This window comes from Elephas maximus, chromosome 13, assembly GCF_024166365.1.
Source record: "Elephas maximus indicus isolate mEleMax1 chromosome 13, mEleMax1 primary haplotype, whole genome shotgun sequence".
NCBI classification, from domain to species: Eukaryota; Metazoa; Chordata; class Mammalia; order Proboscidea; family Elephantidae; genus Elephas; species Elephas maximus.
Window position 1 is genome coordinate 26,682,759 of NC_064831.1, and position 26,711 is coordinate 26,709,469.

At 37.5% G+C, this 26,711-nt stretch overlaps 1 protein-coding gene across 1 annotated transcript in view; it reads right to left on the reverse strand.

Moving 5' to 3' along the window:
* Positions 1–26,711, reverse strand: part of GUCY1B1 (guanylate cyclase 1 soluble subunit beta 1) — a 62,547-nt gene that overhangs the window by 11,804 nt on the left and 24,032 nt on the right. The window contains exons 5-8 of the mRNA XM_049905225.1: positions 8,804–9,001; positions 4,931–5,161; positions 3,028–3,144; positions 1,417–1,550 (exon numbers count right to left, since the gene is read on the reverse strand). Coding sequence (XP_049761182.1) covers positions 1,417–1,550; positions 3,028–3,144; positions 4,931–5,161; positions 8,804–9,001 — 680 coding nt within the window. The remainder of the gene's footprint in view (positions 1–1,416; positions 1,551–3,027; positions 3,145–4,930; positions 5,162–8,803; positions 9,002–26,711) is intronic.

Below are 26,711 nucleotides of genomic sequence, written 5' to 3' on the forward strand. Positions count from 1 at the left end.
ATATATTTTCTAATATTTTAGTATAATAAAGTAAATTTAGATATATTTTTGTTATTGTGTTTTTCCATGCATAATTTAGCAGAATCCTTTCTGAAAGTGGGAAAACACCAATCTAAAGTTTTTTCTCTGATTTTTTTACAAATATTTTCTATGTGTTTCAATTTCAAAATATAAAATTTTTAATAGTGTATCCTGATTAAATTAGTTAAATATTTTTAACAAGAAATAGCTCAAATCTAGAAATAATTTGTTTTTTTACATTTTTTTACTAACATACTATGGAAAAGATCATTTCTTGCTAACAATGGCATTCACGTATATATGCCATCATATTAGATATTTATTTAAGGCATTCACATATATACACCATCATATTAGATATTTATTAAAGGCATCCACGTATATATAGCATCATAAACCAAAACCCGTTGCCGTCGAGTCAATTCCGACTCATAGTGACCCTATAGGACAGAGTAGAACTGTCCCCATAGAGTTTCCAAGGAGTGCCTGGTGGATTTGAACTGCTGACCTTTAAGTTAGCAGCTGTAGCACTTAACCACTACGCCACCAGGGTTTCCACGTGTATATGCCATCATATTAGATATTTATTAAAGGCATTCATGTATATATGCCATCATATTAGATACTAAAGGCATTCACTTACATATACCATCATATTAGATATTAAAGGCATTCAGGTATATACGCCACCATATTAGATATATATTAAAGACATTCACGTATATATACCATCATATTAGATATTTATTAAAGGCATTTCCATATATATGCCATCATAACCAAAAACCAAACCCAGTGCCGTTGAGTTGAATCATATTAGATATTTATTAAAGGCATCCACGTGTATATGCCATCATATTAGATATTAAAGGCATTCAGGTATATATGCCATCATATTAGATATTTATTAAAGGCATTCAGGTATATATGCCATCATATTAGATATTTACTAAAGGCATCCACGTATATACACCATCATATTAGATATTTATTAAAGGCTTCCACGTACATATACCATATTTATTAAAGGCATTCACGTCTATATGCCATCATATTAGATATTTCATAGAATTGTTTTTCTATTCTACGTGATGCCTCTGAAGGTACAAAAGTATAGAATTAGGCAACCACGGATTAGATATCTCATGATCTAACAGTCTAAATACTCAGCGAATTGATTAAGGCATGGTAAGTAAAATATAAGAGGTTTTTTCTAAGTTTACTGGCATGTGTTGAATGAGATTTTCCTTGTTATAGAGATATGTATAACAAAGGTTGCAAAATGCAATTACATTTCAGAATATGATGACGTAATTGAATAAAACTTTATTGAATGCCTTTGTTAGCTAAAGATGGGTAATTATAATCAATTATAATTAATGTAGAAGTTATTACCTTGGTGAGCACAGAAAAAGTATGCTATCTGCTTCTGGTAAGTAGATCATTTGACCCTTGAGACGCAGGCAGCTGATCTCAGTCCCAGTCAGTTCATCTTCACATTCTAATTTCTCTACATCCAACAATCCTTCCTTGAAAAGGCAAGCATAACTATTAACTAGTGTCTTTCCCATACCTAACAACTCAGCAAGACAGCAAGAAGGACGCACATACCTCATTTCCCATCAAACCAATAGGGAAAATAAATTCATCAATTAGAACAGGAGAAAACATTCCTCCAGAGTTCTGCCAGGTAGCAGGCATAGCGGCTATCTTACAAACACTGCAGAAAAGTGAATTAACTATCTCCTTTGAACCCAGAAAGACAGTAGCTGTGCTATTGTTCACATATTTATTGAACACCTCTGTGAATCCTTTTGGTGACTTTCCAGTGTGGCTACAAGACATCAAGCCTCCCCATTCTCCACCCTTGCATTCATAGCATAGCGGAAACTATTCAGTTACATACAGATAAAGTATGTGTAGGCAAGACCTTCAAGTGAGGTATAAGAAGGATGAGCTAGGCACTCTAGGAAAATAACTCCCACTATGTCTATCACAAGAACAGAAACTATGAGACCTGGGCACTATCTAAATTGTCAACAGAATGAGAATTTTATCCTCCCACAAAAATGGCACCAAACAGACAATTTAAGGAAGAATAATCAGTGGCTTTCTGTGAAGTTTTAAAAAATATCTTCATAAATTCTTCTATTTTCAAAAAATAGGCATTGTAGCTTGTCGTGGATTGAACTGTGTCCCCCAAAAGTATCTGTCAACTTGGTTAGGCCATGATTCCCGGTATTGTGTGGTTGTCCTCCATTTTGTGATTGTAATTTTACGTTAAAGAGGATCAGGGTAGGATTGTAACACCCTTACCCAGGTCATATCCCTGAGCCAGTGTAAAGGGAGTTTCCCTGGGGTGTGGTCTGTACCACCTTTTATCTTCAAGAGATAAAAAGGAAAGGGAAGCGAGCAGAGAGGGGAAGCTCATACCACAAAGAAAGCAGTGCTGGGAGCAGAGCACATCATTTGGACTCGGAGTCCCTGTGCTGAGAAGCTCCTAGTCCAGGGGAAAATTGATAATAAGGATCTTCTTCCAGAGCCGACAGATAAAGCCTTCCCCCTGGAGCTGACACCCTGTCTTTGGCCTTCTAGTCTACTAGACTGTGGGAGAATAAATTTCTCTTTGTTGAAGCTATCCACTTGTGGTATTTCTATTACAACAGCACTAGATGACTAAGTCATAGCTGTACAAGAAGTAAAAGATGGTGATTTTGTTATATGAAAGAGCTGTCAGGGCAAGACATTCTCCAAAACTTACTTTTGTTAGTTCTGTTCAGCTGATACAGTTCCACTGCTCCTCATGCAAACCAAAAAATCGGTTGCAACGCCTTTTGCGTTTTGGGTCTCCCTTTGAGGTTTGGTTTTTCTCCCTCTGTACCGTTTCTATCTCATAGGATGTGATAGTAGCTACGTTCCGCTCTTGATCACTTCTAATTTGTAATATGCCTTATTTACTTTACATTTAATTTTTATTAAATTAAATTTTATTAACATAATGATTACCTTGCTTCTCAATACAAAAACTGTATTGATGTGTGAGAGAATCCCATGGAAACTAATGTCAATATGAGGACGAACCAGAGAGAAGACAGACAGAAGGCTGCAATTTCCAGGCTGAAGCTAAAATGTATATAAAAAGGAAAGGGCACGTTGTTAGTTAACATAATACTTACGATCTGTCACTAGATTAAACCAACTCAATTACATTTTAAAAAAGAAAAGTATTTTATAGGAAACTTAACTACGGACTCAAATCTTGACCTATATAACTAAGTAGTTAAATGGACATAACCAGTTGCATGAACATGGAACTTAATATGAATTCAAATAACTAATGTCAAATATAAGCTAATGCAAATTAAAAAAAGCATTTTCAGAAGAAGAACAAAGTTATCTTTCAAAAGGTAGTATGAAATGTTAAATACCTAAAGCTTAAAATGAAGTTTAAATACCAAGTACATCAGCAAAACCTCTCCAAATTTTATCAAGAAAGGGATAATAATAATGTTGTCGTTGCTATTGTCCTCAAGTTGGCTCCGACTCACGATCACCTTATGTATAACAGAATGAAACGTTGCCCGGTCCTGCGCCATCCTTACAATTGTTGCTATGTTTGAGCCCATTGTTGCAGCCACTGTGTCAGTCCATCTCATGGAGGGTTTCCCTTGTTTTCACTGGCTCTCTCTACCAGACATGATGTCATTTTCTGGCGATTAGTCTTTCCTGATGACATGTCCAAAGTAAGCAAGTGGAAGTCTCGCTATCTTTACTTCTACTGATAGGGAATATTGACTGTTTACAACGGACTAGACACTGGACTAAGTGCTCCTCATGTCCCTTCTATCCTCATGTCACAAGGGAGAGCAGGGGCTGGTGACAACACACACAATGAGGAGTGGCAGTCAGCACAGCACACCATTCTGCTTCCAGATTTACAGGTTTAGCCTGACCCCATCTGGGTTACTCACGAATTATAAAGTCTCTCTCATTACAAGCAAAAAGTATCTCTGGGTACGTGTTGTGACAACTCTTAGAGTTAGCAGGTAGAATAAAAGAGTAAATAAAAAGAAAGGATTTTTACAAATGGGTCTAAGTAATACAACTGAAACGCAGGCTTTCATAATTACCCTGAGGGTTGTCTTCTGATGCCTTTTCTAATAAGCCCCATGAGAGTTTCTGTATTTCCTCTGTAGTGTTTGTTTTTTTTTTTTTTAATCCCACCTTTTCCTTGAAAATGTCAATGCTTGATTGTGGAAGGTATTTTCAGCCAGAGAAGGCACTGGGGGTTCAGGGGTAGAATTTTTGCCTTCCATGCGGGGTGGTTCTGCTTGATTCCCAGCCAATGAACCTCATGAGTGGCCACCACCAGTCTGTCCGGTGAGGCTTGCATGTTGTGATGATGCTGAACAGACTTCAGTGGGGTTTCCAGGCTAATATGGACTAGGAAGAAAGGTTTGATGATCTACTTCTGAAAATCAGCCAATGAAAACCCTATGGATCACAATGTTCGGCGGCTATGCGTGGGGGCACCGTGAATTAGGGGTCAACACAATGGCCACTAACAACAACAAAGATATCCCGTGAACATTTACTCAATGAATTTGTAAGTGAGAGCTGATTATGGCTAAAATGTTACTCATTTTCTCATTAAAACAAGCATGCCGTTCCCACATAATTTTTCCTACTATCCCCATAAGTGATTAAAACAGAAAAAATAAATAGCTATCCTAGGTAAAGTTGCAGCATGCTCAAATACACTTAGCCCATGGTTAAACAACTTCTGAGATATGTGACGCGCTGCATTACACAATACATGGTCAAGACGGCTGAATGAATGGCCCTGTGTAACAACGGTGTCTTTGTGGCCTTTTGTCTCAGGTCTCAGGAAAGTGTGATGTCATTTTACCTGAGGGAGCACTCTGTAAATGGCATTGCCACACTGCGTGACCACTAGGTCCCGGTCAAATATGATATGAAAAGGAAAAGCTTTGCAGAAGGTATATGGGCTGATGCGTGACTCCTGGGTACCATTTTCTTCAAATCTGTCAAGATCTTCGTACAAATCCTCTTCTTTTGACTCTTTTTCTTCAATTAAAAATTGAGTATGGTCACATTCTTCGTTTCTTTGTTGAATAACCTAGATGTCAAAAGAGGAAAATGGTGTTAGCTGTTGGCATTTCCATTTAGTTAAAATATTTACAGTACCTGACAAACTAGGGAAAAACCCTGGTAGCATAGTGGTTAGGTGCTATGGCTGCTAACCAAAAGGTCGGGAATTCCAGTCCACCAGCCACTCCTTGGGAACTCTATGGGGCAGTTCTACCCTGTCCTATAGGGTCACTATGAGTCGGAATTCACTTCACTGCAACATGTCTGGTTTTTGTTCTTTTTTTAGAAACTAGAGATAAGAGTTGTGTTTAGGGGTTTAATTACCAAAGTTTAATATATATGCAAATACTATATATACATGCTATACATGACTAAGATAGAAAAATGTTTCTGGACATTGATTTACAAAATTTGAAGACTAAATTGCAAATCTGGTATCAGGTGCCCATTAGCTCATATGCCTGTTTGGCAGAATTAGGAAAAAGCACCCTTTTGTCTCGGTGGGTGCAGCCACCTCAGCCAGTGAACAACCTACACAACTACATGTGGTAGGTCCATCTAATAAGATTAAAATGATAACTTAAAATGGTAGCGAATGAAAGAGATGCATATTTTAAAAAAATGCAATATTATTTTTTATCCATCAATTGGCAAGTATACAGGATTCCAGTACCAAACTAGGTAAGATACAGAAAAAGAGGCATCTCAAACATCACTAATGGGAGGGTATTTTGATTACTATTTATGATGGGTAATTTGATAATATGTACTAAAATTTTTTTTTAAAAAATCGATTCTTTGACTTAATCTCAAACATAGGAATTCAGTCTAAGAAAGTAACCATAATTGTGAGTAATGCTCAATAATTTAAGGAAATAACCACATTTCAAATATGTCATTCAATGGCAAATACTTTATTAAAGATTTTTTCTTTTGAATTTAAGAAATTATAAGCAATACACCGTCTCACGAAAGGAAAAACTCTATTTTAGCTGCAGCCAGATCCAAATGGGGAATAATTTCTTCAGCTGTGGATAAACGTACATTTTCACTTTTTTGTTCAGCTCACTGACTCACACTCTGAGGCTTAAAGAACAAAATCAGAGTAAGACACCACGAATGCAGTTGTATAACCAAAGATATATTGCCTCATGGCAAAATGAGGATATTATTATAACATGTAACTGTGTTGTAATGTTACACTTACTACATAATTTTAAAATTTTGCTATAGTAAGGTGGATTTCTCTAAAGTCTCATAGAAAAAAACAAATAGAGTCAACCTTAATATTCAGGCCTAACACTGATACTCCACTGTGTTTCCCTTTTGTCTAAAAGAATTAATTATACACACCCTCAATTTTACTAATTCCTCAGTTCAACTTTTTTGCTTTGATCAAACTGGCAAAATAAACTGCTTTTCTGATCTTATTTTTAATTTTTCATTGATGTATCGCTTCACAACATAGACTAATATTTCTTATATGGTTTATATTATCTGGTAGCTCTCAACTTTACACTTAACTCATTTGACATAAGGATACTTCAGGACGTAAAAATGGTAGCTTTGAAAAAATTAATGCAAAATATAATTAATAACTGCAAATATTTCAGAAGTCTGTACTGGATCACTTGAATAAATAAAAGTCATAAGAGAACCTAAATAAACTAAAGTGAACCACATAGTTAATACCAACTTGAGTTTTATATAGAGTCTGCTAAGACTGACAATGTCCCATGCCTAAGACTCTAATACCTTTCATAAGCAAGTGCAGTTTCCAAGCAAGGTACATTGTGTTTCTTTTCTGAAGTTTCTATGTGCCCAATTCTTGCTCAGCTTGGCTAAATAAAAAGTGAAAGCGATAATACACACAGTATGCGTAAATCCCCTGATACAGACTCACTCAGCATACATGAAATGTTAGTTTGCTGTCACGATCAAAAGATTGGACATGAGAGGCATTTAATATTTTGATTGAATTCCACTGAGATTCCCAATCATGGATGAATTTCCACCCTTTATCCAATGTTTTAATTTTTAAAACGTCTCTAGATTTTTAGCGTTATGTTACACTCTCTTGCTTTCCAGTTGTAGAAAAACTAATGATGCACCTGGGAATCACCAACACGTGCCAAGTAAGGACAACAACATCGATTCCTGAGGGAAAAACAATCATGAAATCTGGCGTGACTTGACTAGATAATTTATGGGATTGTTTTCTAATACAACATATTTAAATGTTATGATTTTTATTTTGTATTATACTCTAATCTTAAGAGTTTTGGGCTTCACATGCAGGCTAGAACATAGCTATGATACTCAAGAAAGGAAACCTTGGTGGAGTAGTGGTTAAGTGCTACGGCTGCTAACCAAAGGGTCGGCAGTTCAAATCTGCCAGGCGCTCCTTGGAAACTCTATGGGGCAGTTCTACGCTGTCCTATAGGGTCGCTATGAGTCGGAATCGACTCTACGGCACTGGGTTTGGGTTTGGTTTTTTATTGCCTATTAGATTTTCCATAAGGACAGAAAGCTGAAAGGGGATCTCCCCCTTTCCACTTGGCTCCACTTTAGGGCCACTACAAAATGGCTGTTGTGGCCAAACATGCTGAGCACATAAAAAGCAGCTGACTGGGAGAGACTGGGTCAGAAATATAGAAAAACAGTGGTTCTCTTTGTTGCACGGTTGCTGTATCAATATTTTGAAGTTATCACTCTAACCTAAGATGTATATAAAAAAAACCAAAACAGAAATACCAAACCCGCTGCCTTTGAGTGAATTCCAACTCATAGCCCCATAGGGTTTCCAAGCTGCAGCTGGTGGATTCGAACTGCCAACCTTTCAGTTAGCTGCAAAGCTCTTAACCACCGTGTCACCAGGGCCGTGTGTATTATCAATGTTGTTGTTGATGTTAGTTGCCATTGAGTTGATTCTGACTCATGGAGACCCAGTGTGTGCAGAGCAGAACTGCACTCCACAGGGTTTTCAAACCTGTGACCTTTTGGAAGTAGAATACCAGGTCTTTCTTCTGAGACATCTCTGGGTGGGTTTGAAATGTCAGCCTTCCAGTTAGTACTTAGTGGTCCAGTGTTTAACCATTTGTGCCACCCAGGGACTCCTGCATCATTAACAATAGCAACACAGCTTTTAAAGTACTAAAGCTGGTTCCTTTCACCAAAGGCATTTCATTAAAAAAAAAAAAAAAAAAAAAAGGGCAAAACTTTCAGTTCACAAAATGAGACATTCCAACTATTTTCAGGGAAAGATAAAAATTCACAAAGAAACAATGATCTGCAAAACAGGATCTTAGATGATCTTAAATTCTGACTATACATGTTACAGGTTTTTTTATTCTGAAGCCAACAGCTCAGCCGGTCACATACCCTCTTGCTTCCCAGCTGGTGCGAGCACACAGAGAATTCAAACTCAGTTTTATGTTGCCTTAAGCAGTGTATAACTAGGAAGAAAAATCTGCCACAAGGAAAAAACAAATCCTGTATAATGCATTCCAAGGCCAAATATAGAATATGTCTGGTATTTCCACTTTCATGGCTTACGTACACCACGGGTGAAGTTCGCTAACAGATAGAGATGAAGACAAATAAACAGAGCATCATTTTTGATGTTCTAAATGTCATCTGTGTTCAGAAGAGTACCCAGTATGCTCATTACCTTCATGTCTATTTCAGTGCCATGTATTTGTTGAGCTACGGTTTTAATGATGCCGATGACAATATCCTGAAGTCCTTCTCTCTCTGAATAGTAGTGCAGAATGAGTCCTTTGCCCTTTTCTGCATCCGTGCACCTAAAGGAAGGTGCACGCATACCTGGGTAGATAGTAGCAAGGTGGTCATGCAGAGCGTCAAGGTTCTGCAACAAAAGGGAAACAGTCATGAATAAATTATGGCAGCTGACCCAGAAAAGGAAGACACAGAAATAAGGCTCATATCAGGGCTTTTCTGACAGATCGGCTAAGTGAATGCTCACATAGCACACGCTTTGCTTCGCTATCTGTAAGGCAAGAATCATAGAGAAATCAAAACTAAAACAGCATAATGAAGAAAAACAACTGTGGCTATTAATAGATAATACATCTTAAAATAGGATGAATAAACAAGCATGATGCAAAAGGAATGCCTAAAGCAGAAAAAAGAAACAAGGTTTTTCATAGTTAAGGGCTATAAATACATGGCTATTTATAGGAGTTTGGGGCAGCTATGTACGCATGTTATAATAAGCAATAACAAATGCCCAAAATGATCACACATTCATTACAGTTTATACTATAATCCTAAAACTTAATCCTTAACTTTAAAAAAACTACATCAGAGTTATGAGCATATGAAAAGTGTTTGATTTGCTTTCACGAAATAACATTTTAGAAATTAAAAAAAAATTTTTGAAACAAAAGTCTTATAGTATCTTCATTAACTGTCTTCAATCAAGGTATAGTTTCATGGTTACCTTTGAAACTGGAGATCTTAGCTCCATTTATTATTGGCAAAATAAATTTACCAATAAATATTTTCAGTTCTTGTAGCCTTGACTTAAATTTAGAACATGCTAAATTCTCTTCAGCATCCTGTATTACTCCTCAAAATACAAGACTGATTTGTATAAGGATCACCAGAAGTAACAGTGCAAACTGCACTTTTTATTTGGTCCAACATGATCTTTCAAATAACATTTAGTGGCATGGAACAGGATTTAAGAGCAAGGAGGCTTTAGTCAAATAGACACTGCATTTCCTAGTAATGTAACCAATTTACTCAACTCTTCCAAAACCTGATTTCTTCTGATAAAATGGAGATAAAAAAAAAATGATGCATATAAAGCATTTAGCGCATGCCAGGTGGGCAGGCAAATAATGGCCCTCCAAAGAGGCTCATGCCTAATCCTAGAAGCTGTGACTATATCACACCTCACATGGCAAAATGGATTTTGCGAACATGATCAGAGTTACAGATCTTGGGGGGGCGGGGGGAATTATCCTGGATTATCCAGATGGGCCCAATCTAATCATGTGAGTCCTTGAGTCCTTAAAAGCTGAGGCCCCTTCCTGGCTGCAGTAGGAGAGAGGTACAGTCACAAAAGGTCAGAGAGATGGTAGCGTGACATGGATACAATGCCTTGATGTTGGTTCTGAGATGTAGGACTGAATTCTGCCAACACCTGATGAGCAAGAAAACAGATTATCCTCTAGAGTCTATATGAAAAAACAGCCCTGCTGGGCCGTTGATAATAGCCCCGTGAGTCCTGTAATAGACTTCTGGTCTACAAAACTGCATAATAATAACTTTGCATTCCTTCAACCACTAAATTTGTGGTACTATGTTACGGAGGAGCCCTGGTGGTGCAGTGGTTAAGCGTTGGGCTGCTAACCAAAAGGTCGGCAGTACAAATCTACCAGCTGCTCCTTGAAAACCCTATGGGGCATTTCTACTCTGTCCTATAGGGTCACTATGAGTTGAAGTCTACTTGACTGCAACGTGTTTTTTTATGTTATGGAAGCAAGAGGAAACTAATACATCAATCAAATAGTAATCTATCAGTAACTGGCGACTGCTGTTAAAGAAAAAAACAAAACGGTTTCTGGGTATAAAAGAATGCATCTAAAAGAAAGTGCTGGAGATAGGTTAAACTAAACTATATATAGCTTTAGTCTCAAATGTCTCAAAGAGTTTTCAACTTCGGGAAGGAGAAATACCAAGTAAGATATCAGGAAGAAACTGGAAAGCCTATGAGGTGACATCACAGATGTCCAGATCTGAGCAATATTTTACCAGGACACCTATGGCACTAATTTTCTATCCCTTCCTTACATCCATTCATTCAACCATTCATTCATTCTATGAAGTCATTACATGCCCAGTTTATATCAGGCACTGTATGTGGTGCAGGTTAGAGGCAACGTTGAGGGCTGGGGACATGTCTGCATGACACAGACCCTGACTTTAAGCAGCTCGGCATCTATATCACAAACAGATCTGCGAAGTGTCTTCTGATGAACAAAGGAGTGAGCCAAGAACTTAAACTGAAGTAATGGGTAAAAAAGTGGAGATATATCCTCAGCTAGGCCATTAAGGCTGACGTTCTGATCAAGATCAGTTTTTCAGTGGTCTCCTCAATTGGGTAAATCTGGCTTCTTTTTGTATTGTCTTCATGTATAATGCCTTGTGTTTTCTTAAAAATTTCACCTGTTGTAATAATTGAGTCAGGCTAGTTCTTCACAAAAACATCAATTCATCTTGATTGCCACTAGAAGCTATTAACATATAAAAGTAATTCAATACACCAGACATCATCCAAGTATTAGTTTATTTAACTACAAGCCCTTGGCTCAGTAGAATGAGGGGTTCTTCCTGTAACAAGTTCTTCTCATAGGAATTCTTCCCTGAGAAAGGAAGATCTAGGGACTGCTCTTCATAACCCTCCAAGATGCCTTACACATCTACTGATGCTGAGAAATTTCTGAGGAAAGAAAATCACCAAAAGATTTTTTTTTTTTACAAAAAAATACAGTCAGACCCAGCCTCTGTGTTGTGGCTCACTAAAAAGAGGGAAATTTGACTCAAATGATAACTTGAAATATATATGTATGTATGTGTATGTGTGTGTGTGTATATATATATATATATATATATAAATCAAAAGCCAAATGCATTGCCGTCAAGTCAATTGTGACTCATAGCAACCCTATAGGTCAGAGGAGAACTGTCCCACAGGGTTTCCAAGGAGCTGCTGGTGGATTCCAGCTGCTGACCTTTTGGTTAGCAGCCAAACGCTTGACCACTGCACCCCAGGGCCCCATATATATATATTTCAATTTTTTCCTCTAAAACTGTTAAAATATTTCACAGATTAATATGTCTATGTCACTTTCATATTCATCTATTTCATGCTGTAGCATATTTTTAAAATTATTATTAGTGCATTTCTACATGAAGCCTGATGTAATGGCATGAAGCAGAAACAACTGGCATCATTTATGCTATCATTTATGTGAGCCCTGGTTGGTGCAAATTGTTAAGCACTCGGCTGTTAACCAAAAGACTGGAAGCTCAAGTCCACCCGGGGGCACCTGGGAAGCAAAGCCTGGTGATCTACTTCTGAAAAATCAGCCACTGAAAATCCTATGGAGTGCAGTTCTACTCGGACACTCACAGGGTCGACATGAATCAGAATAGACTCCAAGGCAACCGGTCTGGTGTGCTGTTAGCTGTTCCACTGATACTGAGGCAGGACAAAGAGATGGCCACAATGACCCAAGACCATAATACCAAGAGTCACACAAATGCAGAACCATTTTTAAGATAATAATAATTAAAGGTACTGATACAAAAAGATAGGTTTAAATGTATCACTTAAAATCAAGTGGGATACCAAAAAATGCACATATATAAGTCAGAATGTTCACCTCATCTTCTTGTGTTGACCATCTCTCCAGAGATTTACTCTTTTATTGAAGTTACTATTAATTAAATGGGCAGGAAATGTGCTTTCCCAGAGCATAAAAGATTTAACACCACTTAATGTAACATTGATTTTCTTTACATAGTATCGAAGATTAAAACTCTCCTAGGATTTCTTCAGTTACAGCTTTCCTTACCTGGCTTTACTCTTTCAAAAGTAAAGTGATACCGCAGCCTGCCCACTATAAGAAATGGAATTCATATTAAAAACTAGAGAGGTGGGGCCAAGATGGCAGAATAGACAGACACTTCCAGTGACCTCTCTTACAACAAAGACCTGAAAAAACAAGTGAAATGATTATATTTACGACAAGCTAGCAGCCCTGAACATCAAAGGCAAAGTTAGAAAACGGACTGAGCAGCAAGGGAGGAAGAGATGGTTCAGAAGCGAGAGGAGTTACCGGACCTGAATCGCCATGAGCCCTTAGGCACCATTCAAAGGAGCAGCTACGGTGGGATGATACTAGCGTTCGGCCACAGTTTCCTCAGGGAGAAATAGCCAGCCGCACAACCTACCCGCACCTCCGGAACCAGAGAAGAATGGCGCTCTCACCAAAAGCTAATTACTTGCATATATTTCACCGCACCCCCACCCTCCAAGCCACCTTCAGCAGCTGTTGCTTTCCCTGGGGCTGAGATAGGCCCTGCTGAGTGCCTAAAGCCATCCTCTTGGCCTTGGAAAAGGAACAAATTAGCAATTGAGGGAAAAGATAATTTTCCAGCTCCACTAACCTGGGAAGCTCAGGACAGAAGCAGCCCCTGTCCAGGCATAAACGGCCAATGGACTTTGAGTACCCTTCCCCCCCCGCATGGACCTGTGTGGGCCTATTTCAGGAGAATAGGCCCTTCTTGGCAGACTACAACTATTCTGGCTGTGTGGTAGAGAGGTGGGTATTTGATGTTTGACACCACTTTGCCTACAAAACAGGGTCCTCACCTACCCACATCAGGGGACTAAGGACTGGCGGCTCCACTCAGATCACCCAGCCACCTGCGATGGGTCCAAGGATAAGGGGTACCTCCCAGTCCTTACAACCATAAATTTTGGGTGCCCATGGTCTGCTACAGAACCTACCTACCTGTATGCTCTATGAAACAGGGACACGCTTTCCTCAGAGATACCTGTGGGACAATTCTCAGTCCCCTATCTTCTCCAGAGTGTGACCCTTTGCTACAACCAGATACCAGTACTTATACCAATCGCCCTGCCCCTCTAAGACTGCAGGACAGAGCCTGTACCACACACTTGATGAACAACTAGCTGGACACCTGAGCTGAATTTGTACAAGAAAAGTGAATGGATTCCTAGACTGATATACCGGATAACAGCTCTAGCCATCTGGTGACAGGATGCCAGAGCTTCAAAGGTGAAAATAATCAAGGTAGCTCACTCAAGCAACCCATTTGGGCATAATAAAATAAAACAAAGCAAGAACCTAGGATAGAGTAAGCAAACATAAAACAAACCAATACGATAACTTATAGATGGCTCAGAGACAACAGTCAATATCAAATCACAAAAAGAAACAGACCATGATCACCACCAACAACCTCCAAAAAAAAAAAAAGAATCAAGGAATCATCTACATGAAAGTGCCTTCCTGGAATTACCCAATGCAGAATACAAAATACTAACATACAGAACCCTTCAAGACATCATGAAGAAAATCAGGCAATATGCACAACAAGCCAAGGAACACACAGATAAAGCAGTTAAGCAAATTAAAAAGGTTATTCAGGAACATAATGAGAAATTTAATAAGCTGGAAGAATCCAGAGAGAGCAATCAGAAATTCAGAAGATTAACAATAAAATTACCAGATTAGACAACTCAATAGAAAGTCAGAGGAGCAAAATTGAGCAAGTGGAAGGCAGAATTGGTGAACTTGACGAAAAAGCACTTGGCAACAATACATTTGAAGAAAAATCAGATAAAAGAATTAAAAAAAAATAAACCTTAAGAATCACGTGGGACTCTATCAAGAGAAATGACCTCCGAATGATTGGAGTACCAGAAAAGGAAGGGATAACAGAAAATACAGAGAGCATTGCTGAAGATCTGTTGGCAGAAAACTTCCCTCATATAGTGAAAGATGAGAATATATCTATCCAAGACGCTCAGCAAACTCCACAAAAGGTAGATTTTAAAAGAAAGTCATAGAGGCATATTACAATCAAACATGCCAAAAACAATGAGAGAATTTTAAGAGCAGCTAGGGATAAACACAAAGTCACCTACAAAGGAGAGGCAACAAGAATAAGCTCAGACAACTCAGTAGAAACCATGCAGCAAGAAGGCAATCGGATGACATCTATAAAGCACTGAAGGAAAAAAATTTCCAGCCAAGAATCATATATCCAGCAAACCTGTCTCTCAAATATAAAGGCGAAAATAGGACATTTCTAGATAAACAGAAGTTTAGGGAATTCGTAAAAACGAAACCAAAGCTACAAAAAATACTAAAGGGAGTTTTTTGGTTAGAAAATCAATAATATCAGGTATCAAACCAAGACTAGAACATTGGACAGAGCAATCAGATGTCAACCCAGACAGGCAAATCACAAAAATAAATCAAGATAAAAAACGCTCAAAACAGGGAAACAGTGATGTTATTATGTAAAAGAAGACAACAGTAAAATAATAAAGAGGGACTAACAAATGTAGTTATAGGTCTTTCATATAGGGGGAGGACAAGCGATATAAAGAAATAAAAGTCAGGTCTAAATTTAGAAAATTGGACGTAAATAATAAGGTAAGCACAAACGAAACAAAATATCCTACTCATCAAAATAAAATACAAGGAAAAAAGAGACTCAGCAGAAACAAAATCAACAAAAATGAATGAGAGGAAAAGAAAATAAAATATATGAACTACTTAGCACAAAAAAGTGGAAAAAAAAAACTGTCAACAACACACAGAAAAAGACATCAAAATGATAGCACTAAATTCATATCTATCCATAATTATACTGAATGTAAATGGACTAAATGCACCAATAAAGAGACAGAGAGTGTAAGAATGGATTAAAAAAACATGATCCGTCTATATGCTGCCTACAAGAGACACACCTTAGCCTTATAGACACAAACAAAAACTCCAGGATGGAAAAAAAAATATATCAAGTAAACAACAGTCAAAAAGGAGCAGGAGTGGCAATATTAATTTCTGACAAAATAGACTTTAAAGTTAAATCTATCATAAAGGATAAAGAAGGACACTATACAATGATTAAAGGGACAATATACCAGGAGGATATAAACATACTAAATATTTCTGCACCCAATGACAGGGCTGCAGGATACGTAAAACAAATTCTAACAGCATTAAAAAGTGAGATAGACAGCTCCACAATTATAGTAGGAGACTTCAACACACCACACTCGGTGAAGGACAGGACATCCAGAAAGAAGCTCAATAAAGACACGGAAGATCTAAATGCCACAATCAACCACCTTGACCTCATAGACATATACGGAACACTCCACCCAACAGCAGTCAAGTATACTTTCTTTTCTAGCGCACGTGGAACATTCTCTAGAATAGACCACATATTAGGTCATAAAGCAAGCCTCAGCAGAATCCAAAATATCGAAATCCTATGAAGCATCTTCTCTGACCATAAGGCCATAATAGTAGAAATCAGTAACAGAAAAAGCAGGGAAAAGAAATCAAACACTTGGAAACTGAACAATACCCTGCTCAAAAAAGACTGGATAATAGAAGACAGAAAACAGAAAAACCATTGAAAGCATTAACAAGACCAAAAGCTGATTCTTTGAAAAAATTAATAAAATTGATAAACCAATGGCCAAACTGACACAAGAAAAACAGGAGAGGAAGTAAATAACCTGAATGAGAAATGAAATGGGGAATATTACATCAGAACCAAATGAAATTAAAAGAATCCTATCAGATTACTATGAAAAATTGTGCTCTAACAAATTTGAAAACCTGGAAGAAATGGATGAATTCCTAGAAACACACTACCTATCTAAACTAACACAAACAGAGGCAGAACAACTAAATAGACCAATAACAAAAGAAGAGATTGAAAAGGTAATCAAAAAACTCCCCCCCAAAAAAGCCTGGTCCAGACAGCTTCACTGAAGAGTTCTGCCAAACTTTCAGAGAAGAGTTAACACCACTACTACTAAAGGTATTTCAGAGCATAGAAAAGGATGGAATACTCCCAAACTAATTCTACAAAGCCAGCATATTCCTTATACCAAAACCAGGTAAAGACACCACAAGAAAAGAAAATTACAGACCGATATCTCTCATGAACGTAGATACAAAAATCCTCAACAAAATTCTAGCCTATAGAATTCAACCACTATCAAAAAAAAAAAAAAAAAAATTTCACCATGACCAAGTGGGATTCATGCCAGTAATGAAGGATTGGTTCAACATTGGAAAAACAATTAATGTAATACATCATATAAATAAAACAAAAGACAAGAATCACTTGATTTTACCAATTGATGCAAAGAGGCATTTGACAAAGTTCAACACTCATACATGATAAAAACTCTCAGCAGAATTGGAATAAAGGCAAAATTCCTCAACATACTAAAAGGCATTTATACAAAGCTAATGGCCATCATCATCCTAAATAGAGAGAGTCTGAAAACATTCCCTTGCGATCAGGAAATACACAAGGATGCCATTTATCATCACTCTTATTCAACACTGTGCTGGAGGTCCTAGCCAGAGCAATTAGGCTAGATAAAGAAATAAAGGGCATCCAGATTGGCAAAGAAGAAGTAAAAATATCTCTATTTGCAGATGACATGATCTTATACACAGAAAACCCTAAAGAATCCTCCAGAAAACCACTGAAACTAATATGAGAGTTCAGCAGAGCATCAGGATACAAAATAAACATACAAAAATCACTTCGATTCCTCTACACCAACAAAAAGAACATCAAAGACGAAATCAACAAACCATACCATTTACAGTAGCCCCCAGGAAGATAAAATACTTAGGAATAAATCTTATCAGAGATGTAAAAGACTTATACAAAGAAAACTACAAGACACTACTACAAGAAACCAAAAGAGACCTACATAAGTGGAAAAACATACCTTGGTCATAGATAGGAAGACTTAACACTGTAAAAATGTCTATTCTACCAAAAGCGATCTATACATTTAATGCAATTCTGATCCAAATTCCAAGGGCATTTTTTAATGAGATGGAGAAACAAATCAACAACTTCATATGGAAGGGAAAGAGGCCCCAGATAAGTAAAGTATTACTGAAAAAGAACAACAAAGTGGGAGGCCTCACTCTACCTAATTTTAGAACTTATTATACCACCACAGTAGTCAAAACAGTCTGGTACTGGTACAACAACAGATACATAGACCAATGGACTAGAATTGAGAATCCAGACATAAATCCATCCACATATGAACAGTGGCTATTTGACAAAGGCCCAAAGTCAGTTACATGGGGAAAAGACAGTCTTTTTAACAAACAGTGCTGGCATAGCTGGATATCTATCTACAAAAAAAATGAAACAAGACCCATACCTCACACCATGCACAAAAACTAACTCAAAATGAATCAAAGACCTAAATATAAAATCTAAAATAATAAAGATCATTGAAGACAAATAGAGACAATGTTAGGAGCCCTAACACATGGCATAAATAGTATATAAAACATTACTAACAATGCAGAAGAAAAACTACGTAACTGGGAGCTCCTCAAAATCAAACAGCTATGGTCATCCAAAGACTTAACCAAAAGAGTAAAAAGATTACCTACAGACTGGGAAAAAGTTTTTAGCTATGACATTTCCGGTCAGTGCCTGATCTCTAAAATCTATCTACATGATACTGCAAAAACTCAACTACAAAAAGACAACCCAATTAAAAAACAAGCAAAAGATATGAACAGGCACTTCACTAAAGAAGACATTCAGGTAGCTAACTGATATATGAGGAAATGCTCACGATCATTAGCCATTAGATAAATGCAAATCAAAATTACAATGAGATTCCATCTCCCTCCAACAAAAAAAGAAAAAATATATATATTTTTCCTGGCATTAATCAAAAATCACAAAATAATGTTGGAGAGGTTGTGGAGAGTAGAACGCTTACACACTGCTGGTGGGAATGTAAAATGGTAAAACCATTTTGGAAATCGATTCGGCATTTCCTTAAAAAGGTAGAAATAGAACTACCATACCATCTAGCAATCCCACTCCTTGGAAAATATCCTAGAGAAATATGAGCCTGTACACAAACAGATATATGCACACCCATGTTCACTGCAGCGCTGTTTACAATAGCAAAAAGATGGAAGCAACCAAGGTGCCCATCAACAGATGAATGGGTAAACAAATTATGGTATATTCACACAATAGAATACCATGCATCGATAAAGAACAGTGATGAATCTATGAAACATTTCATAACATGGAGGAATCTAGAAGGCATTATGCTGAGTGAAATTAGTCAGTTGCAAAAAGACAAATGTTGTATAAGAATGCTATTATAAGAACTTGAGAAATAGTTTAAACAGAGAAGAAAATATTATTTGATGGTTATGGGGGAGGGAGGGAGGGAGGGAGAGGGGTATTCACTAATTGGATAGTAAAAAGATAAGAACTATTTTGGATGAACAGAAAGACAACACACAGTACAGGAGAGGGCAGCACAAGTGGACTAAACCAAAACCAAAGAAGTTTCCTGAATAAACCGAATGCTTTGAAGGCCAGCATAGCATGGGTTGGGGTTTGGGGACCATGGTTTCGGGGGACATCTAAGTCAGCTGGCATAATAAAATCTATTAAGAAAATATTCTGCATCCCACTTTGGAGAGCGGCTTCTGGGGTCTTAAACGCTAGCAGGGTCCATCTAAGATGCATCAATTGGTCTCAACCCACCTGGACCAAAGGAGAATGAAGAACACCAAAGACAGAAGGTAATTATGAGCCCAAGAGACAGAAAGGGCCACATAAACCAGAAACTACATCAGCCTGAGACCAGAAGAACTAGATGGTGCCTGGCTACAACTGATGACTGCCCTGTCAGAGACACAACAGAGAATCCCTGAGGGAGCAGGAGAGCAGTGGGATGCGGACCCCAAAATCTCGTAAGAAGACCAGACTTAATGGTCTGACTGAGACTGGAAGGACCCCAGAGGTCATGGTCCCCAGACCTTCTGTTAGCCCAAGACAGGAACCGTTCCCAAAGCCAACTCTCAGACAGGATTGGGCTGGACAATAAGATAGAAAATGATACTGGTGAAGAGTAAGCTTCTTGGATCAAGTAGACACATGAGGCTATGTTGGCATCTCCTGTCTGGAGGGGAGATTAGAGGGCAGAGGGGGTCAGAAACTGGCTGAAGGGACAGGAAAAGAGAGCGGAGGGAAGGTGTGGGCTGTCTCATTGGGGGAGAGCAGTTAGGAGTATATAGCAAGGTGTATATAAATTCTTATATATTAGAGACTGACTATTTGTAAACTTTCACTTAAAGCATAATAAAAATTTTTAAAAATTTGTTTCACTTGATTACATTTATATTGTTAAAAAATGTGCCTTCTTCACTGTCAGACTACAATTGTTTGCAGCAACCTCAAAGGCCACACACACTCTCTCTCTCTCAAAATAGCAAAGAAGATTTTCTCCACACTCTACAATAGCATCTCTACTAAGTCAATAATTCACCCACCTGGCTGTATTCTGGGTACTCAAAATTGCCTATCAAAATTGGAATTCTGTTTTATTTCTAAATATATCCATGCGAGTAGATACAGAAAGAAAGGATCTCCATGGCCAATTACAAAGAATATATAAATATGTATGACAGCCAAAGAGACATAGAAAAAAATGTAAACATATATTTCAGCACAAGTAGATTTCCAGAAAACAATGAACCAAATCTCAAATTCTCTTCCTTTATTCTTAGCCTTATAAAATTAGAAAATAGGAAATAGACCCATCCACTTATTTCGCCCCAGGACAGGGAAAGCCTGAGGTTTTAAATTCATTTCTCAATGTTCTAATATCATTTTACCACTTTTGTACAAACAAAATGTACTTTCTGCTCCGGAATGCTGCTATCCGTAAATTCAGTTAATCTTGTTCCCTAGCATTTATCATTAACAGAGGAAAAATTCTGGTATCCTTGCAAACGGTACCAGAATTGCAAGTTTAGAACCCACCACAGAATTAGAAAACAAAAGATAATTTATAATTTCTTAGAGAAATACTTTAAATTTTCATGTCTAAGATTTTGGAATGTTTCAAAATAAATACAAATTTTCTCTTTGCTATATGCCTACCAAAAATAAGCTCATACAGAATTACAGAGGCAAAAGTCTCCAGAAGTCATCTACTTCATTTCCTTCCTTCCGGGTCATCTAGTTATAAATTCCTAACCAATCCACATTAATGGTGTATTAAGACCTGGCTTGAAAGTATCGAGGGAGAGGTTTTTCGGTCTCCCAGAATCCTTATCTACTGAACAGGGAGAAGGCAGTTGTCTGTGTTATTTGTGAATATTACTGAAGTTTAGATCTGGAAGAAGTCTTAAAAATCAGTCATTGTAAACTTTTCTCCTTTTAAGGAAAAGAAGAAGAGCCAAAGAGGTTCTCCTCTACATTTATTCTTACTTGTCACATTTCCGAAAAATAGGAACGACATTTCTTTTATGGGAACCATATAGTACGAAAAAGATTTTAAAGCTTTAAAGAAGACACTTTAGAACTTAAACATGAAAAATCCAAATAAGCAAGAATTACAAATTAATTGAATTAAATAATTACACCTCAACATAAAAAAAACAAAAATCCTCACAGCTGGACCTATAAGCAACATCATAATACATGGAGAAAAGACTGAAGTTGTCGAGGATTTCCTTTTACTTGGATCCAAATCAACACCCACGGAAGCAACAGTCAAGAAATCAAAAGACACATTGCACTGGACAAATCTGTTGCAAAGGACCTCTTAAAAGTGCTAAAAAGCAAAGATGTCACCTTGAAGACTGAGGTGTTCCTAACCCAAGCCATGGTGTTTTCGGTCGCCTCATACGCATGGAAAAGCTGGACAATGAATAAGGAAGCTCAGAGAAGAAGTGATGCCTTTGACTTGTGGTGTTGGCAAAGGATATTGAATATACCGTGTAGTGCCAAAAGAACAAACAAATCCGCCTTGGAAGAAGTATAGCTAGAATGCTCTTTAGAAGCAAGATGGGTGAGTCTTCGTCTCACATACTTTGGGCATGTTATCAGGAGGGATCAGTCCCTGGAGAAGGGCATTATGCTCAGTAAAGTAGAGGGTCAGTGAAAAAGAGGAAGGCCCTCAATGAGATGGATTGACACAGTGGCTGCAGCAATGGGCTCAAGCATAACAATGATTGTGAGAATGGCACAGGACTGGGCAGCATTTCGTTCTGTTGTATGTAGGGTCGCTATGAGTCGGAACCTTCTCAATGGCACCTTGACAACAAACAACAACAGTAAATAAAATGGAATATCAAATAGAAAAGTAATAGGAAGGACCAGTCAGGGTATGAATGGCACTGAATGATGACAACTAAGACGTTTCTTCTTGGAATTGTTGAGAAATAGGCCTCCAACTGAAAAGCCACAATCTTAAAAAAAAAAAAAAAAAACTAAATCCCTATTGAAAATGAAATTGTACCAGCATCACTAAAATTATTTCTACTAGTAATATCTATAAAACTAGAGAGTTATCATTATGGTCCTCTCAAAATAAATACTTTAAGGAGAAAAGAGTAATAGTAATAGAATTACCTCTGTACGATATTCACCACTAAAATGTTTTTTAAAAAATCCAGCCTATATAATACTACATTTTGGCAACTAGTCAATATTTTGTAAGACTGTGAAAAATATACCAATTATTAAGAGAGAACACAACCTTATAATTCTAGAACACTTACCTTCCTTTACATATTCTTTTTTAAAAATCCAGTCCCCACTGGTCAACTTAAAATTCACAGATCATAGAAACTGGAATTTTAGATACTCAGAAAGCAGTTCCTCTTGAAATTCAAGAGTTAAAAATAAAGCGAACAGTCTTTTTTTTTTTTTTTAATAAGAACTACTATAAATAGTTTAGGGAAGTACTAGGATTTTACAGCAGCTCAGGAAAATCTTTGTACTACCCAAAATAACACTTTGCACAAACATTTAAGCAATAGATCAGTCATCAATCCCAGCTTGCTCCTGGTGGACTAACCAAAACACCGTGTTGTGTTTTTATAAACCAAAGCCTGAAGTGCAATGAACTGAAGAAAATCCCATCGAAGGATGAACAGTAGCCATGATACAGAAACTCTCAAATATGTAGATTGAGTGAATGAGTGAAACTGCCATCATCCTAAGATTCGATGAAGGAGCCAGTGTCTCCAGGAAACATTTAAAGGTTGTTTAATTATTCAACTGAGGTTTCTATGCATATTTAAATAGGCCAACACTTTAATTTCTCATTGACCTCTATGATTGTTCTATCTTACCTGTTTATTTTTCTATACTAACCCAGGCACCGTTCGTTATCTCTGTAAAATGGTGGGGGAGGTAATGAATATATAATGCAAGAATAATGTAACTCTACCAAAAGGATAGGCATTCAGGAGACCCCTATTCTAACCACAAATACTTAGAGAAAAAGATCACAATGAGGGTCTCTTAGATATTTAAAAATTTCTAAATTGTTTGAACTATACTGGAGGGTCCAAGTAGTAGGAATACTCTGAGAATCAAGGTGTGTTAGTTACCTAATGCTGCTATAACAGAAATATCACAAATGGGTGGCTTTAACAAACAGAAATTTATTTTCTCACAGGTTAGGACATTAGAGGTCTGAATTCAGGGTGCTGGCTCTAGGGGAAGGCTTTCTCTCCCTGTTGGCTCTAGAGAAGGGTCCTTGTCTCTTTGAGCTCCTGCTCCTAGGCAATCTTCATGTGGCTTGGCATTTCTCTTTCCCCATCACTACTCTCTTACTTGTTTAATCTCTTATATCTCAAAAAAGATTGATTTAAGATGCACCCTGCCCTAATCCTGTCTCATTAACATAAAAAGACTACCCATTCCAAAATGGGCTTACAACCACAGGCATGTTGTTGCTGTTGTTGTGTGCCCTTCAGTCGAATATGACTCATAGCAACCCTGTCAAAGCCAAACCAAACCCACTGCCAACAAGTTGATTTTGATGCATAGTGACCCTATAGGATAGGGTAGAACTGTCCCATAAGGTTTCCAAGGAGCTGCTGGTGGATTTGAACTGCTGACCTTATGGTTAGCAGTACCTCTTAACCACTGCACCACCACAGGCATAGAGGTTAGGATTTACAACACATACTTTGGGGGGACACAAGTCAATCCATAACACAAGGTAACTGAAGTATTGCTGATTAAGGAAGCTTTTGAACCATGCAGTAACCAGATCAGAGTTAAATGGGAAGTTGCTCTGTTTTAGATTGACTTGTGTTCCATTCCCATAGATCATATATTATCTTACATATATTAATCAGATCCTACTCAAAGCTTTTGACTCATCCTATACACACACACTAAAAAACATAAACTCTAAAGGGGAAATGTATACATTGTGGTGTTCCACTTACTCATTATTGTGTAACAAACCACCTCAAAACATATAGGACTTACAACAGCAATTTATTATCATCTCTCATAATTCTGGGCTCAGCTGGACAGTTCTTGCTTTGGGGTGGAGTTAGATAGAAGCTGGGGCTGCATTAATCTGAATGTTTTGCCAGGTCAATTCTCTATGACTGACCACTCAAGCGACTGGGTTTCCAGAGGGAACATCATCAGAGCAACTGTTTCTACCCAGGTAGAAACCGCAAGACTTCTTAGGACCTTGCCTCTGAAGTTCCAATAAACAGAAGGTAACTAAGTATTCCTCACTAAGGAAGCTTTTGAACCACTTCTACCACATTCTATTGGTCAAAAACTACACTAAAGTCATACCAAATTCATGGGATGAGGAACCCCATGTCCTGATAGAGGAGTGCTGAGGTCGTATTGCAGAAGGGCATGTGGGATAGAGATATTGTCACAGCTATTTTTTGAAAACAAAATTGCTATAATGCAATAGGAACTTGGAGAGTAGAGATGAGACTGCATTACGGAGATATCATCAAATTGAAAATTCCTTACCAGCAGTTTTCCATATATTCTCTGTAATATTTTAATCAACACATTGGAAGCTCCAGATAGAAATTTTACAGTAACGGCAACGTAATTTAAGAAAGTGGCCAAACAGAGAAATAAATCGTGTCGAGGTACATCTTATCTTCAAGACAATATATCCAGTTAAAGTGCATAAAATCCAAAAATCCAAACAAAAATGTCTTCTATTTTTCTTTCCATCTTTTTGACAAATCATGTTTTCAATTGCTAAGTCAACCAAAAGATTATAATGAATTCCAAGACATTCATTATTTTACTCAGTAGTTCACAAATTGATGGTTTCATATCAGATTTAAGAAAAACAAGTTCCAAATTGTTTAAAGTTATTTAGTTCACTTTAAAAACCAGTAACATTTCCGAAAAGTTTCCTCCGAAAATACTTCTTTGTTTTCCTTTATCCATTTAGGATTTTTAGTTATTTTTTGTGAAAGTCTCAAGGCAGCTCAAAAATATAAACATCATTTAAATTTTTTAAATTGAATTTGAAAATGTGAGAGAGGTTGGATAAGCAAGGTCCTGAATTCAATATTGGTAGCAAAGCCTCTAAAAGGGGGAAGACATGGTGGGTCCATTATTTAAATTGATTAGTCAAAGGAAAGGATAAAATTCATTTGAGAAAACAAATATTTTTCTGCAACTAAATTATAGCGTGTTTATTGAATTTAATAAAAAGAAGCCCTGGTGGTACAGTGGTTAAAGCACTCTGCTGCTAACCAAAGGGTCAGTGGTTGAACCCACCAACTGCTCCTCAGGAGAAAGATGTGGCAATCCGCTTCCGTGTGATTTCAGCCTTGGAAACTTTATGCGACAGTTCTACTCTGTCGTCCTATAGGCTCACTGAGTCAGCACCCACTAGACGGCAATGGGTCTGGCTTGGTTGCTGAATATAAATAAAATTTCTATAGAGCATGAGATGAATTATCTTGATGAAATGCCCAGTCCAAACTAAACAAATATATATATACATATATGCACTTGAGAATTAATTCTATCATTCAACTCTTTATTGACTGCCTGTTAGATACTGTGCCTAGTACAGTACTCAAAAAACCTTTAAAACTTATTTCAAGAAACGCATAAAAATATATACCAGAAAGCCATTTTTAATGGTGGATCCAACTAGAAGCTGAGGAGAGATGATTCACAAGGAATCCTCCTTGGTAGGATGAAGCAGGCGGAACCTAACAGTATCAGGCCTGGATAGTCAGATTGAGCTTTCAATGCTATGATTTTGGTGGGTATTTTATCGTTTCCTTAGAGCTTCAAAGTGGAAAATTAGGATGTACATTTAAAAAGTGTAAACAGATTAAAGTAATGTGCCTTGTTGATTACTTAATAAACGGTAATTTACCATGTTCACAGGACAAGGAAGCCGGACTAGTGTGTGCTCTTTCTTTCATATCTCAATCTATGATTCACTCTAAATAAGTTATAGTATCTCATTCAAAATGAAATTTTGTTATTCTTAATAAAAGAATTCATCTTGAGCTATTGGTATGTGTGCTTCCTAATTTTGTACAAGCAAATTATCTTTTAAAAACTGTGGTTCACTCCCTACTGTAGACCAGGAGTTGTGAAGATAGAATCCTTAAGAGATTATACATGGCCTCTGGCCCCATGAAGTTTACACTCCAGTCCAACAAACAGAAAATGACAATACAGTGTGAAAACTACTATGGCTGGGGAATTACAGTATGCTATGAGAGCAAGAAGGAGCCCTGGTGATGCAATGGTTAAGCGCTCAGCTTATAACCAAAAGGTTGGCAGACTGAACTCACGAACTCTCTGTGGGAGAAAAGACTTGGCGATCTACTCCCATAAGACTACAGCTTGGGAAACCTTATGGGGCAGTTCTACTCTGTCCTACAGGGTTGCTAGGAGTTGGAATCAACAACATGGCACAC